This window comes from Tursiops truncatus, chromosome 18, assembly GCF_011762595.2.
Source record: "Tursiops truncatus isolate mTurTru1 chromosome 18, mTurTru1.mat.Y, whole genome shotgun sequence".
Taxonomy (NCBI): domain Eukaryota; kingdom Metazoa; phylum Chordata; class Mammalia; order Artiodactyla; family Delphinidae; genus Tursiops; species Tursiops truncatus.
In genome coordinates, this window is record NC_047051.1 from 16,289,241 (window position 1) to 16,303,064 (window position 13,824).

Sequence of the window (13,824 nt, forward strand, 5' to 3'; positions counted from 1 at the left end):
CCTGCTGCTGAGTCAGGACACAGTTGAGTACCTTCCTGAGACGTGCAGGCTGGGCTTTTCCAGCAGTCAGGACCCCTTCCCAGGCAGGCTGCCTCTGGAACACGGCCCTTCCCTTGTCCTCCTGGCCTCCCCTTCGTCTTAGGCATGGCCCAGTGGCTGCCCACAAGTCTCCCCCGTGACACCCAGGCTTTGCGCCCTATTCCTGCCCCACCCTGCCCCTACTGGCTCTCCCAGGGCGCCGGGTAGAGTGACTCTCTGTCTTGGCTTGGGGGTCCGTCCACACTGTGTCCCATCCTTCATGTCACAGAGGCCAGGCCAAGAGGCAGCAGCAGACCCCCTACCCCTGACGTGCCGGCCAGAGTCCTTCTGGGGACACAGAATATACGCCGCCCAGGGTCCCCAGCCACCAGGCTGCAGAACGGGGTCGTGGGCAGATTCTGCTCCACAGAACTTTCACTACCACAGCTGCTTCTTGGAGTCGACAACTGTGCTGCTCCTCAAGTGCTTGCTTTTTCTTTTAATGAGAAAAGCCATGAATGAAAAAAAATTCCCATCAGGCTTTCCTCTACTGAGGAAGGTCATCAGTACTTATGCAATCATGTCCCTGTAGAATGTAGACTGTCTGCAGGGGAGAACGGAGACATTTCTGTGGTTCTCAGTGTCACGTGACCTCAGGGGATGGTCACAGAGTTCTCTGTCCTCTCACCCTCTCTGGCCCAGAGGACCAGCTGTCCTTCTAGCCAGGCACTTCCAATTAGCAGAGTCAAGAGGCTTGAGAAATCTTGTCTCCACCTGAGCCTGCTTTGTCCCTACCATTAGCACATTGGAAGTGCTTTTCTAGATGCTGCCGGAATGAACAGACAGCGTCAGAATAAAAGATACTGAAGGTTGACAGTGTTCACACTCTGTTAAATGCTCTACATGCATGATCATGGTTAACCCTTTCTACAACCCTGTGAATTAAGTGCAATTATGATCCCATGTATAGATGAGGCTCAGGCAAATTAATAAACTTGCTCAGTGTAACCCAGCGTCACCCCCCAACTCCCACCCTCTGGTGAAGGACAGGTGGGCTGGGAACAGTCTGCTCCTCTGCTCGGGAGAGCCTCACGAAGCCTCCTGTTTTGCTGCGTTTCCTAGGTCTTGTCTGTAATGGGGCAAAAGGGACTGACGTGAGTGGTGACAAACGGCTCCCCCCTCCGCCCCAGCCCTTGAAACTGCTGTCTCAATTCCTGTCTCCTCTGCCTCCCCTCCTACAAAGCTGTCCTTCCTGCTGGAGGGGCTGGGTGGCTCTAACAGAATGGTGAGCGAGAAGGAGGGAAACCAGGGGGCTGCAGTAGATCAGGAATGCAGTGGGGAGGGTGGAGGGTCTGAAGGGAGGGTCCCTGGGATGGCGCAGAGTGGCAGGAAAGTGCTAGAAGAAATGGTATTTTCCTGAGTCCCGCTGCAGACCAGCCTTTTAACTCATTTGAGACACCAGCTTGGAAAGAGCCTTCCTTCTCAATACATTAGCTGAACTGAATGTCTTGAATGTGACGCTGAATCCAGGGGCAGGGGGAGGGGTTCTGGATTGTAAGATTAATGTATATAAAATTCTCAGTTGGCAGTTTGTAATGCTGATTAAAGAGGGTTAAGTTTCGGATGATGTGCAAAGGGTTTGGTTGAGCTGAGAGAGTGATGAAGATGAGTCTGGTGAAAAATCAAGAAGGTAAGGTGCTTAGATATGTTTCTGCAACTGCTCAGTGGTTGACAGTGGGGCTAAAGGGTTGAGGAAAGAACATAGGACTGGAGTCAGAAAATCTGGAACTGGAATCCACTTGCCTGTTGGGTGAGCTGAGTCTTACCAAATCATTAACCACTTGTCTCATTTGTAAAATGGGGACTTTAGGAGGCCTAGTGATCGCATATGATTTCTCTAAGGACCAAATGACATAACAACTGTAAAAGTGAGTCCATGTGCATCATCAAACAAGATTCTTTCCCAGGGGCCAGGCTACCTCCATCTCTGAGGCCTCTGTTCCCAGCATCATTCTTGTGATGAATAGAAAGCTGTAAAGCGTTCTTTATTAATTTACCTGGAAAAGCAATGGGAATTCCTCGAACTTGGACCATTGGGAAATCGTGTGTTTCATGCGGCGAAAACAAAGGTATTTTGGGGGGATATCACTGGTGCCTGTTCTGAAACTCGTGCTGTGCTTTAGCACCAGCAGGTGGGGATCCTGGCAAAGCTGCTGGTGGTCACCTGTTGGCTGGATGTCAGTGAGAAGACAGGGCCCATGGGTCCCACTGTGAACTTGGATGGATCTCTATTGATCAGACGGGAGCAATGCCTCAAGCCTCTGGACTGTGGGTTCATGTTCCCGGTCTGCACCCACTTGTAAGAGAAAGGCTGGGCCAGGGCAGGGGTGGTGGGCAGTGGCAGGTTGTTTTTCAGTCAGCACGCAGCTGATTCTCTGAGCAATTTTGTGGCAAACAAAAATCCAGGGTATTCTATTAACTAGAGCTCTGTAAGCAGCACATTCCTGTTTGGAATAATTAACCATGGCTCCATAAGATAATGAAGCCATTTATGAGTAAGAAAAAAAAAGGTGGGATTATGTTCCACAGAGTCTGACCATTAAGCAATTCTGGAAGTTTGGTAATTCTTGAGTGGGCTCTATGGAAACCCTGTTAATCATCATATTTGGTTAACCAGGTACCATGGTTGTCCCTGTAAACAAAGAATTGACTGTCATCAGTTCTCTTTCTCTGCAGGGTAACTGCACTTGCATTTCTCACTTTCCCCATAACCCTGACTTCTGGGAGAATCTGTTTCAAGGCTGAAATGCCCGCCCCTCTTTCAGATTCCTATTTATTCTTCATAACCTAACTCAGGTGTCATGTTTTCTGGGGAGCCTTCCTGATCTGCCCGTGGAATACATCATTCCCTCCCCTGTACTGACTTATTTCAAATGAGTACACTCACCGCCTTGTGTTAGAATGTGTTTCTATGCGCATCGTTCCTATGAGACTGAGCTTTTGTGTTCAGCGGTTTCCTTACATACCTGGCTGCTAAATTCCTGGCATAATACCAGCCCACGCGGCAGGAGCTCAAAAGCACCTGATGGATTGTGTTGCTCTGAATCTAATGTGGCTATCCAAGAGTGACTCCATGGATACGCGCATTTCCGTGATATACTTGCTGAAGAAAATTCAGCTTGATAATTTATGTTTGTCTTCACTTACCCCAGAGAGAAAACACATTTGTCTGTTGGCCAGCAGGCCCACAAGAATTGTTTTGGCAAAGGACAGGGTGCGGATGGAGGGGGACAGGACGCACAGCTGGTGCCTTGTGGCCCGATGTTTGAAGGGCTCACCTCTACTTGCCAACTCAAGATTCCAACTCAAAGGAAGCTCTTGCCATGACTGTCTTGGTATTAGTTCCTGCGCTTTCTAAAAAGTATTAATTTATACAATTGTAGCTCCCATCCTTTTTTACTGGCATCTTATTCTAAGACAGGAAAAAGCTGTGTGCACGAGTGTCTGTGTTTGTATGGAGTTGGGAGGTTGGGACCAAGGCCAGGCTTTGCCAGGCCCTGAGTGCGGGCCAGGCGTGGCTGACCTGGCATTCATGAGGCTCTTGCCGCCACTGACAGAGCTGTTCTGAAGCCCATAATCATAGAATTATGTTAGTAGGTATGGCCCTGCCTTGAAGTCACAGATTTATGAAAGCAGGTTGGTCAACAGCGCGAGCTCTGAAGCCAGACAGCCTGGGTTTGAGTCCCAACTCTGCTGCTTCCTAGCTGTGTGACCTTGGGCAAGTTGCTTGTACTCTCTGTGCCTAACTAGGCTCATCTCTAAAATAGGTTTGATGAGATAATTACCTACCTCAATAGGGTTGTTGGGACAATGAATTAAATTATATTTGTAAAGTGCTTCAAGCACATCCTGACACCTAGTAAGCACTATGAAAGGGCTTGTGAAATGCAACTGAGAAATTGCCACCAAACCTAGAGTAGAGGGAAGCTTAAACATCATCTGGAGTAACGATGCAGAGTTTGAGTGCCTTCTGCTGCGCACTTGCCCGTGGGCAACCTTCTCTGCCTGCCCCCTGGGGGCAGCCTGAATGGGAGGAGGGTAAGTGTGAGCAGGGCAGTGGGCGTGGGCGGCAGAGTAGGGGGAGCAGCGGCCCGCTTACCGTGGACGGTGTACCCCAGGGCCTGGACCAGCTGCCTCCGGGTGTTCCCCTGGGCTCCGAACTGCAGGAGCTCCAGAGGGATGAACGCGCCGGCGGGGGAGAGGACCAGGTTGGTTCGGTTGCCGTCCGTGGCCACGATCCGGTAGAGGCGAAGCGCGAGCTCCGTCCTCAGCAACGTCAGGTCCTCAGGGAGGTCGCTGGCTCCTCCAGGGGGGCAGGCATGAAGGAGGAAGAGAGCGAGCAGGACAGACCTCATGGTTCCTGCAGTGGAGGGAAGAGATGCAAGTGAGGCAAGAGCCGGTCCATCCTGCAGAGAAGCAGGCATCGGGCGCTGGGACAGGCTGGGGGTGATGATCACTTAGCTGGCTTGTTACCCACCCCTGTCCACTCGCACCGGATGCTTCACTGTATCCTGTTGTGTCTGCATTGGAAATACTGAGAAACCAAACTGTGAGTTGGAAAGCCTGGATTTTAGGCCTGCTCTGTCACTTACTACAGGTGTGACCTTGGGTGAAGCTCTGGTCAGACCAGAAGCAAACCATTATGTTGGAAAATAAATGTAAGAAGTACATCCTACTCAGTTTTCTTGGTACTTAGCTAGCTTATAGGTGGGCCATGTCTATCATTAATAATAATAGTAACAACAAAGAATATACTATGTTAAAAAGGATTTAGTATATTTTCTCAGTTAATCATTACAACAATCTTACAAGGTAGCTGTTATTATATTGTAAATATAGAGATGATGAGGTTTAGAGAGCTCAGTGGCTCATTTAAGAAAACATGAGGATAGAAAGAGGCCCATGACTCCAGTCCTGGTCTCCTATGGGTGGTACATGAAATATTGGGAATATAAATGCACATTAAAATATCGAGCCATGAGCTAATTGTACCTAGGATATCAGAATTCTTGTGATGTGAATTATTCTCATAAAAAAGAACACTTCCACAGAGAGTAGAAGGATACAAATATAACTCCTACTACAGAAATATACCCCTTCGAGGAAGAGAGTGCATTAGTTGGAAATTAATGCAAAAAAAAGAAGGTAAAGCAAAAAGTGTTTTCAGTGACTGTGCTACACAGACAGCCTGCAGTGATTGCTGCTAAGTTGTCTGACTTTGGTGTCAGACAGGATTGGTGTGAGAGAGGCCCAGTCCAAAGTCACTTGAGGATGAGAAATTTGCATGTAAAGCCACTGGACTCAAAGGTGTTTATTTCAGATAAAGGCCCCACGTGGAAGAGTATCCTCTTTTTCTCAACTCTTCCATCCTGTAGGCAAGCACAAAGGCAGTGCCTGGATGACTTGGCATCTCAAGGGGAGGGACGTGTATGGACGTGGGGGTCTTTCTGTGTGTGTGTTTGGAGGTGGAGGGTCCCAGCCCAAGGTCATTGTGAAATGACCAGTTCCCAGGACTCCTGAAGCTCCTATCACCTCCCGCAGGGACAGAGCAACCAGACCTTCATGCCCCTGGGCTCCCCATGACCACATCCCAGCCGTGGTTCACCGCAGATGAGCTGTTTACTCACGGACTCTTGTATGGGACTGTCAGAGTTTCCTTGCTTGTTTCTGTTCTCGTGGGTCTCCAGCGTTAACGTGCTCCCCTTTTAAAACAGTGGAGCAGAATCTGCTTTGAATCACAAGACAGCATAGGGAGGAAGCTGGCAATTGCCGTCTCTGTCGGCGATGTCTCTACCACTCGGTCCAAATTCCTGGAGCCTGAGGTCCTGCAGAGAGCCAGGGGAAGGAGCACAGCCTGGCCAGCCAAGCCCAGATCGGAAACAGAGCAGGCCCTGGGGAGGGAGCCAGCCATACCCGTCAAGCCTTCTTAGGCTTGTGACCTGGTTGTACCAGCAAGGAACCCCTCATCTAGCCCTTTGTCACTATGAGGAATTTCACTGATAACTCTGCCATTAGGGCTTTTGCTGGGTACCAGGTACCTAATGCTTCTCCCCTCCTCCTGTGAAGAAAACAATAAATCAGTCATTGGGCATGACTTGAAACTTAGCAAATGGCATTCTGCAAAAAAGAAAAAAAAAAAACCAATGCAAGATATAGCACAATCAGTTTGGAACAGGGTGACTTGCCTTATTTATTATTAATAAAAGTGAATGCACTTATTTATATGTAATATAATAAATATTATAAGTACTATTAACAATCTTATTCTTTTCAGATACAACAGTTAATAAATCTGATGACTCAGTTTGAGAAAGAGACCATGTTGTCAATACACAAATGCACATTTTGGGAAAGAATAAGCAGATTCTATCCAAAGTCTGTCCTTGTGACCTATTCAGAATTGCATACATTTCAATTAAGGTCTTAGGCATTGTATTAAGTACAAAATACATGGTAGGTTATATGTTGTTAATGATTAAAGGAAAGAAGAAGGTTTGGAAGATTTAGTAATTTTCTCTCAGGCACCTGTTAGAGTTAATATTTGAAAAAGAATGAGGCTGTTTTTTATCTGACGACTACTCACACCCTTGTGATCAGTGGGTAATTCACTTTAAAGTAAACTGTTGACACTCAAGCCCGGAATCGTTTATATGTCTTAGGATAGTTACACCTCTAGAACTGTTTCACATGAAATTTCCCCAAATCTTTAATGTAGATATAGTGCATTCTTGCATGCTTTGAACTCTAAGTTGTAGTATGATGGGGGAATAAATATGTATAACTCATTCTACAGCATCCAGAGCTGGCATCCCACCCATCCATCCATCCATCCATCCAATAGCTCTTACTTGCCTACTAGGTTCCAAGGCACTGTGCCAGGTCTGGTGGATGTAGCAGTGAACCAGCAACCTGGGCTCAGCTCTCAGGGGACCTACAGTCTTTTCCGTGAGTGCAGACTTTTGATGTTGATACTGACGGTTTTAAGAAAAAGAACCAACCATGAGGAGGACCATGGTAACTTGCAAGTGCTGTCTCCCAACGCTGTGAGTTCCCCGTGGTTGCAATTATTTGAGCAGAAGCTGATTCACTCTTTGCCAGTGGTGGAGTTGGGGAGATGCTTATGAAAAGGTTTCCCAAATTCAAAAAAGTCTAGCTGTGTGACTTCTGCTAGCATTCCTTCCTACCTGACACTAAGAATGTATCATTCTAAATTGCTTTTACATTCTCAAGAAAAAAATACTAGGGAAGTTAACATACAAAAAATATTTCCTGTGTAGGTTAAACATTTCAAAGTGTGAATGAAATGAAAGATGGGCAGCGATTTTTCGTGTGTGTGCTCAGCTGTGAACCTGGGTAAGTCTCTTTGTTCTCTGACCATTTAAGCAGCGGTTATCATGCTTGTTTCTGCCTTGCTGGGATATTGGTTACACTGCTCAGGGAGCCTCCATTCCTGAAGATATTTATCATAATTATAACAACAAAACTAGTGAACATTATTGAGCGCTTACTGTGTTCCAAGTACTCTGTTACATCCTTTCAAGTCATAATTGCAATGAATCCTCACAACAGTCCTATGCGGAATGTATTATTATCGCCATTTTGGAGAGGATGAAACAGGTTCAGAGAGCTCAAGGTACTTGCCCAAGTTCCCACAGTTAGTTAGAGGCCAAGCTGGGTTTGAACGTAGGGCCGCCTTGATGCCAAGGCTCATGTTCTTTGCCACAGTTCTGGTGGTGTCTTTCAGGAGCCACGGGGCTCTTAAAATCCCTCATGGCTGTGGGATTCCAAGACATTTGATGGAGAGCCCAGACTCTCCTGGCTCATAATGTGTGTCCACTCTGCCCACATTCACCAGGGATGCTATGGTGAATCTCCTGTAGACAGGCAGCTATGAGGTGCAGCACCTTTTTAATTATAGTTTTTAATTTTTCACAACCTGATTTTTTATAGGCATAAACTATAAGGCAAATCACTTTCAAACCCATCTACACTCCATCAACATCCCACATTCCTGCCAATACTTGGTACTTCCCAGCTCTCTTATTTTTCCAGTGTAATAGGTGCAAAATTGTATCTCATTGAGTTAATTTGCATTTAGGTGATCACCAATGATTTTAAGCATGCCGTTGTATGCTTATTTTTGTGTTTCCTTTCCTGAAATGACCTATTCATATCCTTTACCATTTTTCTATATTGTAGTTGGGTTTTTTTTTTATGTTTGCAGTCCATATCTAGTATAAATCCCTTGTCAATTTTGGATATTACAAATATCTTCTGCTTTTCTGTCCCTTATCTATTAACTATCTTCATGATGTCTTTTGTTAGAAAGAAATCCTTAATTTTGATGTATTCAAATCATCCTTTCCTATTGATTTGTAGGCCCCTTCTCTCATCTATTAAGTCTCTGAGCTCTCTAGTCCATTCCATTGGTCCATTTATCTCTATCAAACTGTTTTCATTACTACGGCTTTGAAATGTATCTTATTATGTAATAGGGCAAGTTCCTCTTCCTTACCATTCCTTTTCAATGTTGATTCAGCTTTCTATAGACTTTTATTACTCCAAATCAATATTAAAGTAAGTTTATTAAATACTTCAAAAAACCCAACTAAAATTTGATTATGATGGCACTGAATCTACAGATTATTCTGGAATAAATTAATGTCTTAATAATATTAAATCACCCCATCCAAGACTATAAAATGTCTTTCCATTTATTAAAATCATCTTTTTTCCATTTAAATTAATTTTATTGTATATTGGAGTTTAGTTGATTTACAATGTTTTGTTAGTTTCAGGTGTATAGAAAAGTGATTTAGTTATACATATACATATATCCATTCTTTCTCAGATTTTTTTCTCATATAGGTTATTAGAGAATATTGAATAGAATTCCCTGTGCTATACAGTAGGTCCTTGTTGATTATCTATTTTATATACAGTAGTGTGTATTTGTTAATCCCAATCTCTTAATTTATCCCTTGCCCCTACTTTCCCCTTCAATAACCATAAGTTTGTTTTCTATGTCTGTGAGTCTGTTTCTGTTTTGCAAATAAGTTCATTGGTATTATTTTTTTAGATTCCACATATGTGATACCTGTCTTTCTCTGTCTGACCTATTTCACTTAGTATGATAATCTCTAGGTCCATCCATGTTGCTGCAAATGGCATTATTTCATTCTTTTTTATGGCTGAGTAGTATTCCATTGTATATATATGTACCACAGCTTCTTTATCCCTTCCTCTGTTGATGGACATTTAGGTTGCTTCCATGTCTTGGCTATTGTACATAGTGCTGCAACAAACATTGGGGTGCATGTATCTTTTTGAATTATGTTTTTTCTCCAGATACATGCCCAGGAGTGGGATTGCTGGATCATATGGTAGCTCTGTTTTTAGTTTTTTAAGGAACCTCCATACTGTTCTCCATAGTGGTTGTACCAATTTACATTCCCACAAACAGTGCAAGAGGGTTCCCTATTAAAATCATCTTCTGTAATAGACTACTTTAATAAAACGTTAAAGTTTTAAAAATAGAGATCTTGTATGCATTCTTGATTAAATTCCCATGTTTTATACTTTATTGCCATTTAAAAAAAATTAATAGACTTTTTAAAGGCAGGTTTTGGTTTCCAGAAAAATTGAACAGAAAGCACAGAATGCCTGTAAAGCCCTTCATCAGACAATCCCCCACCAGGTTCCCCAGTGATTAATATATTGCCCTGGTATGATTTGTTATAACTGATGTTATCATTATTAATTAGAGTCCATAATTTATATTAAGGTTGACTTTTTGTGTGGTACAGTTTAATGGCTTTTGTCAAATGTATGTTTTGTGCCCACCATTGCAGTAACATACAGAATAGTTTCACTGCCCTAAAATCCTCTGCGCTTCACCTATTCATCCTTCCCGATCTCCCACCTGCAACCTCTGGCAACCACTGATCTTTTTATCCTCTCCCTAGTTTTGCTTTTTCCAGAATGTCATATAGTTGGAATCTATAGTATGTAGCCTTTTAGACGGGCTTCTTTTACTTAGCAATATGCATTTAAGATTCCCCCATGTCTTTTTTGTGGCTTGATAGCTCATTTCTTTCTTTCTTTATTTTTTTATTATTTTTTAAAAATCTATTTATTTATTTATGGCTGTGCTGGGTCTTCGTTTTTGTGCGAGGGCTTTCTCTAGTTGTGGCAAGTGGGGGCCACTCTTCATCGCGGTGCACAGGCCTCTCACTATCACTGCCTCTCTTGTTCTCTGTGGAGCACAGGCTCCAGATGTGCAGGCTCAGTAATTGTGGCGCACGGGCCCAGTCGCTCCGCAGCATGTGGGATCCTCCCAGACCAGGGCTCGAACCCGTGTCCCCTGCATTGGCAGGCAGATTCTCAACCACTGCGCCACCAGGGAAGCCCTCATTTCTTTTCTTAAAAATTAATTAATTAATTTTATTTTTGGCTGCATTGGGTCTTCGTTGCTGCGCGCGGGCTTTCTCTAGTTGCGGCGAGCAGGGGCTTCTCATTTTGGTGGCTTCTCTTTTTGCCGGCTCTAGGCACGCGGGCTTCAGTAGTTGTGGCGCATGGGCTTAGTTGCTCCGTGGCACATGGGATCTTCCCGGACCAGGGCTCGAACCTGTGTCCCCTGCATTGGCAGGTGGATTCCTAACCACTGTGCCACCAGGGAAGCCTGATAGCTCATTTCTTTTTATCTCTGAATAATATTCTATTGTATGGATGTACCACCGTTTATTTATCCATTCACCTATTTAAGGACATCTTGATCAATCCCAGTTTTTGGCAATTATGTATAAAGTTGCTGTAAACACTCACATGCAGGTTTTTGTGTGGACGTAAGTTTGCAACTCATCTGAGTAAATACTTAGGAGCATGAATGCTGGATAGTATGGTAAGAGTATGTTTAGTTTTGTAAGAAACAGCCACCAAACTGTGTTCCAAAGTGGCTGTACCATTTTGCATTCCCACAAACAATGAATGAGAGTTCCTGTCACTCTTCATCTTTGTTAGCATTTGGTGTGTCAGCGTGCCTGTTTTCTTACTGCTGAATTGTAAGCGCTTTTTGTTTATTTTGGGTACAAATCTTTAACAGATATGTTTTTCAAATATTTCCTCCCGGTCTGTGGCTTGTCTTTCAATTCTTAATTCTTTTCTTCTATGAAAAATTTAGAGAATGCAAAATGGTAAGTGCTTGCAAGAGTCACAGGGAAGGAAGTATTTAGGTCATGTGATCAACGCATGGTTATGTCGTTCTAATGGACAGTGGGTGTCCCTGAGTTAGAGGCTGTGTTGGGCAGATGTCAGAGGGGCTAATGGTGTTTTTAAAAAATTTTATATTGGGGTATAGTTGATTAACAATGTTGTGTGAGTTTCAGGTGCACAGCAAAATAATTCAGTTATACGTACGCATGTGTTGATTCTTTTTCAAACTCTTTTCCCATGATGGTGATTTTTTTTCCCCTCATAGTTTTGTTCTGATTGGGAAGGGTGATATTTGTGGTTATGAGAAGTTTAAAATGTAGATATGGGGTGACAGGCCACGTGATGTGAACCGGACAAAGGAGAGCGGATGATTGGGCAAAGAGGTGGAAGTGGTTTGGGGACCTTACAAAAGCTGGGGCCGTGTGCTCGGGGCATGTTGGGGTTTTGTTCACGCTGATGAGCTTTGGTGCTCATCTCAGCTGCTCTGCAGTCCAGTGTGGTACCAGAACCAGTGCAGAGAGCAGCTCTGCCTCAAAGCTGGCTCCAAATAATCCTAAGAACAGGGAAAATTAAGCAGAGAGTGATGAAGGTTGAAAATAGGAAAAAGGCACCAAACTGTGTTTGGATATGCTGGTTCTGTAGAGCTTGCTTTTCAGTGTGATTTTCTCATATATTTCTGTGTGATTCGTTAGCATTTTGGCCATTTTTATTAGTTGGATTTAAAAAATAATAATAAAACAAGAAGAGTTGGGACTATGCCACGTTTTTCTCTCTAGCCTTCAGCCTGGGATAACTAGACAGGGGAGGCCGGTCCCCACTAAGCCAGCATCATGTTTAGGAATTGGCAGCTGTAGTCAGTGGGAAAAATCAACCCAAGGGCTGCAAGCCCAGGACATGTGCTTCTCCTCCTTCACCACAGAGCTGTGGGCATCACTGATTTATTACAACAGGCTTTCCTGGGAGCTTGGCCTTGACCTACAAGGCTTCTCTGAGTAGGATTTGAGGGTGCTGCTTCTAATTTATCATAGTTAGTTCATGCCCTGGTCAGCTCCAGCTGCTATGACAGAATACCACAGACTGCGTGGCTTAAACAACAGAAATTTATTCTCACAGTTCTGGAGGCTGGGAAGTCCAAGATCAAAGCACCAGTGGATCTGCTGTCTGGTGAGGGCCTGCTTCCTGGTTTGTAGACAGTCAGGCGCCTTCTCCTTGTATCCTCACATGGCAAACAGAGAGAGAGAGAGAGATCACCTTTCTAATGTCTCTTCTTATAAGGGTACCAATCCCATTCCTGAGGGCTCCCCCCTTGTGACCTTATTACTTCCCAAAGGCCCTACCTCTTATTACTATCACAGTGGGGATTTGGGCTTCAAAATATGAATTTGGTGGAGGGATAAACATTCAGTCCAGCAGAGACTATGCAAAGAAATGTATTTGTCATCCCTGAACTACCTCAAAAGGACCCTCTGGCTTGACTCAGCTCTGAAAACTCCCACGGCCTCCTATGAACCCAACAAGTCAGGACCCTGCTGGCTGCTGGACGACATGGCCGGACAGGCATGTGGGCAAGTTGTGTAAATACAGTGAATACACAGGGAAGAGACTCTGACAGATCGCAAGCCCACTTAGGAGGCCTTGAAACCTGAGGCCGGGAAAGGGAGCTCTTTCTGGGCTGGGCCGACTACTGCCGTGGCTGTGATCTCGTGCGGGTGCACTGCTGTGTCCTCTTCATGTCTGACATGCCGTCCTTGTGGCCTGAGCCCGCCATGTCAGAAACGTCTGCCGTTGGTCACATGGAAGCCACAATCTGGGAAAAAGCATGAGCCACTGAGGAGCTGTGCAGGGGTTTATGAATGGGAGCGGGACGGCAAGGCTGGGGAATCCGGTAAGTGTTTTAAGTTGTGGCTTTAGACAAATTCTGCCCAAGGGAGGGGTTGGGTTGGGGGCAGGGGAGGGCCGTGTGGTCCCTGGGGAGACCCTGAGGACTCCAGGGAGGAGCCTGGGAGGGGAAGCCACAGGGACACAGCAACACAGTCAATCCTCATTCTGTGTTCAAATGGCACATTAAAGCAAACGATCACCTTTTTGAGGTGGGGGGTGGAAGGAGGAGGGAGAAGAGGTAAGGGGCGGAGGGAGCAACAATTAAAAGAGTTTTAAGGCATTTTGCGAATCTAACATTGCAAGTGGCCCTTGGCACGGGGGTTTGTGGGGTTCACGTCCTGCCCCTGGGGGCCCAGCTCTCAGAGCAGCCCCGAGTGTGGGTCCTGGGAGGCTGTACCTCCACCTTCTGACCTGCTGCTGAGATGTTACGGTGAGGCCCCAAGTGACGATGTGAGGAGGTTATTTTAAAAGCTGAGGCAGAGTTCCCAGCACACACATTCAGTTAACGCGCCCCTACGGGAGATCAGGAGGTGAGAGAGGTCGGGGTGTGTGGGAGTGAGATTTAAAAACGTTATTTCTCTTTTCAAAACACTAATGATAGTGGTTAATAGTGATGTGATCTGCTTGGCAGTGGAGTCTGTGAATGCTGGGGAA

At 45.1% G+C, this 13,824-nt stretch overlaps 1 protein-coding gene and 1 long non-coding RNA gene across 4 annotated transcripts in view; one reads left to right on the forward strand and one right to left on the reverse strand.

Annotated features, from left to right (window-relative positions):
- SERPINE3 (serpin family E member 3) overlaps nt 1–4,433 on the reverse strand; it is a 28,360-nt gene extending 23,927 nt beyond the window's left edge. Inside the window, 1 exon segment of the mRNA XM_033843387.2 lies at nt 4,178–4,433. Coding sequence (XP_033699278.1) covers nt 4,178–4,433 — 256 coding nt within the window.
- Nucleotides 1–13,824, forward strand: part of LOC109550228 (uncharacterized) — a 119,166-nt gene that overhangs the window by 19,139 nt on the left and 86,203 nt on the right. The gene's annotated exons all lie outside the window — the stretch shown is intronic.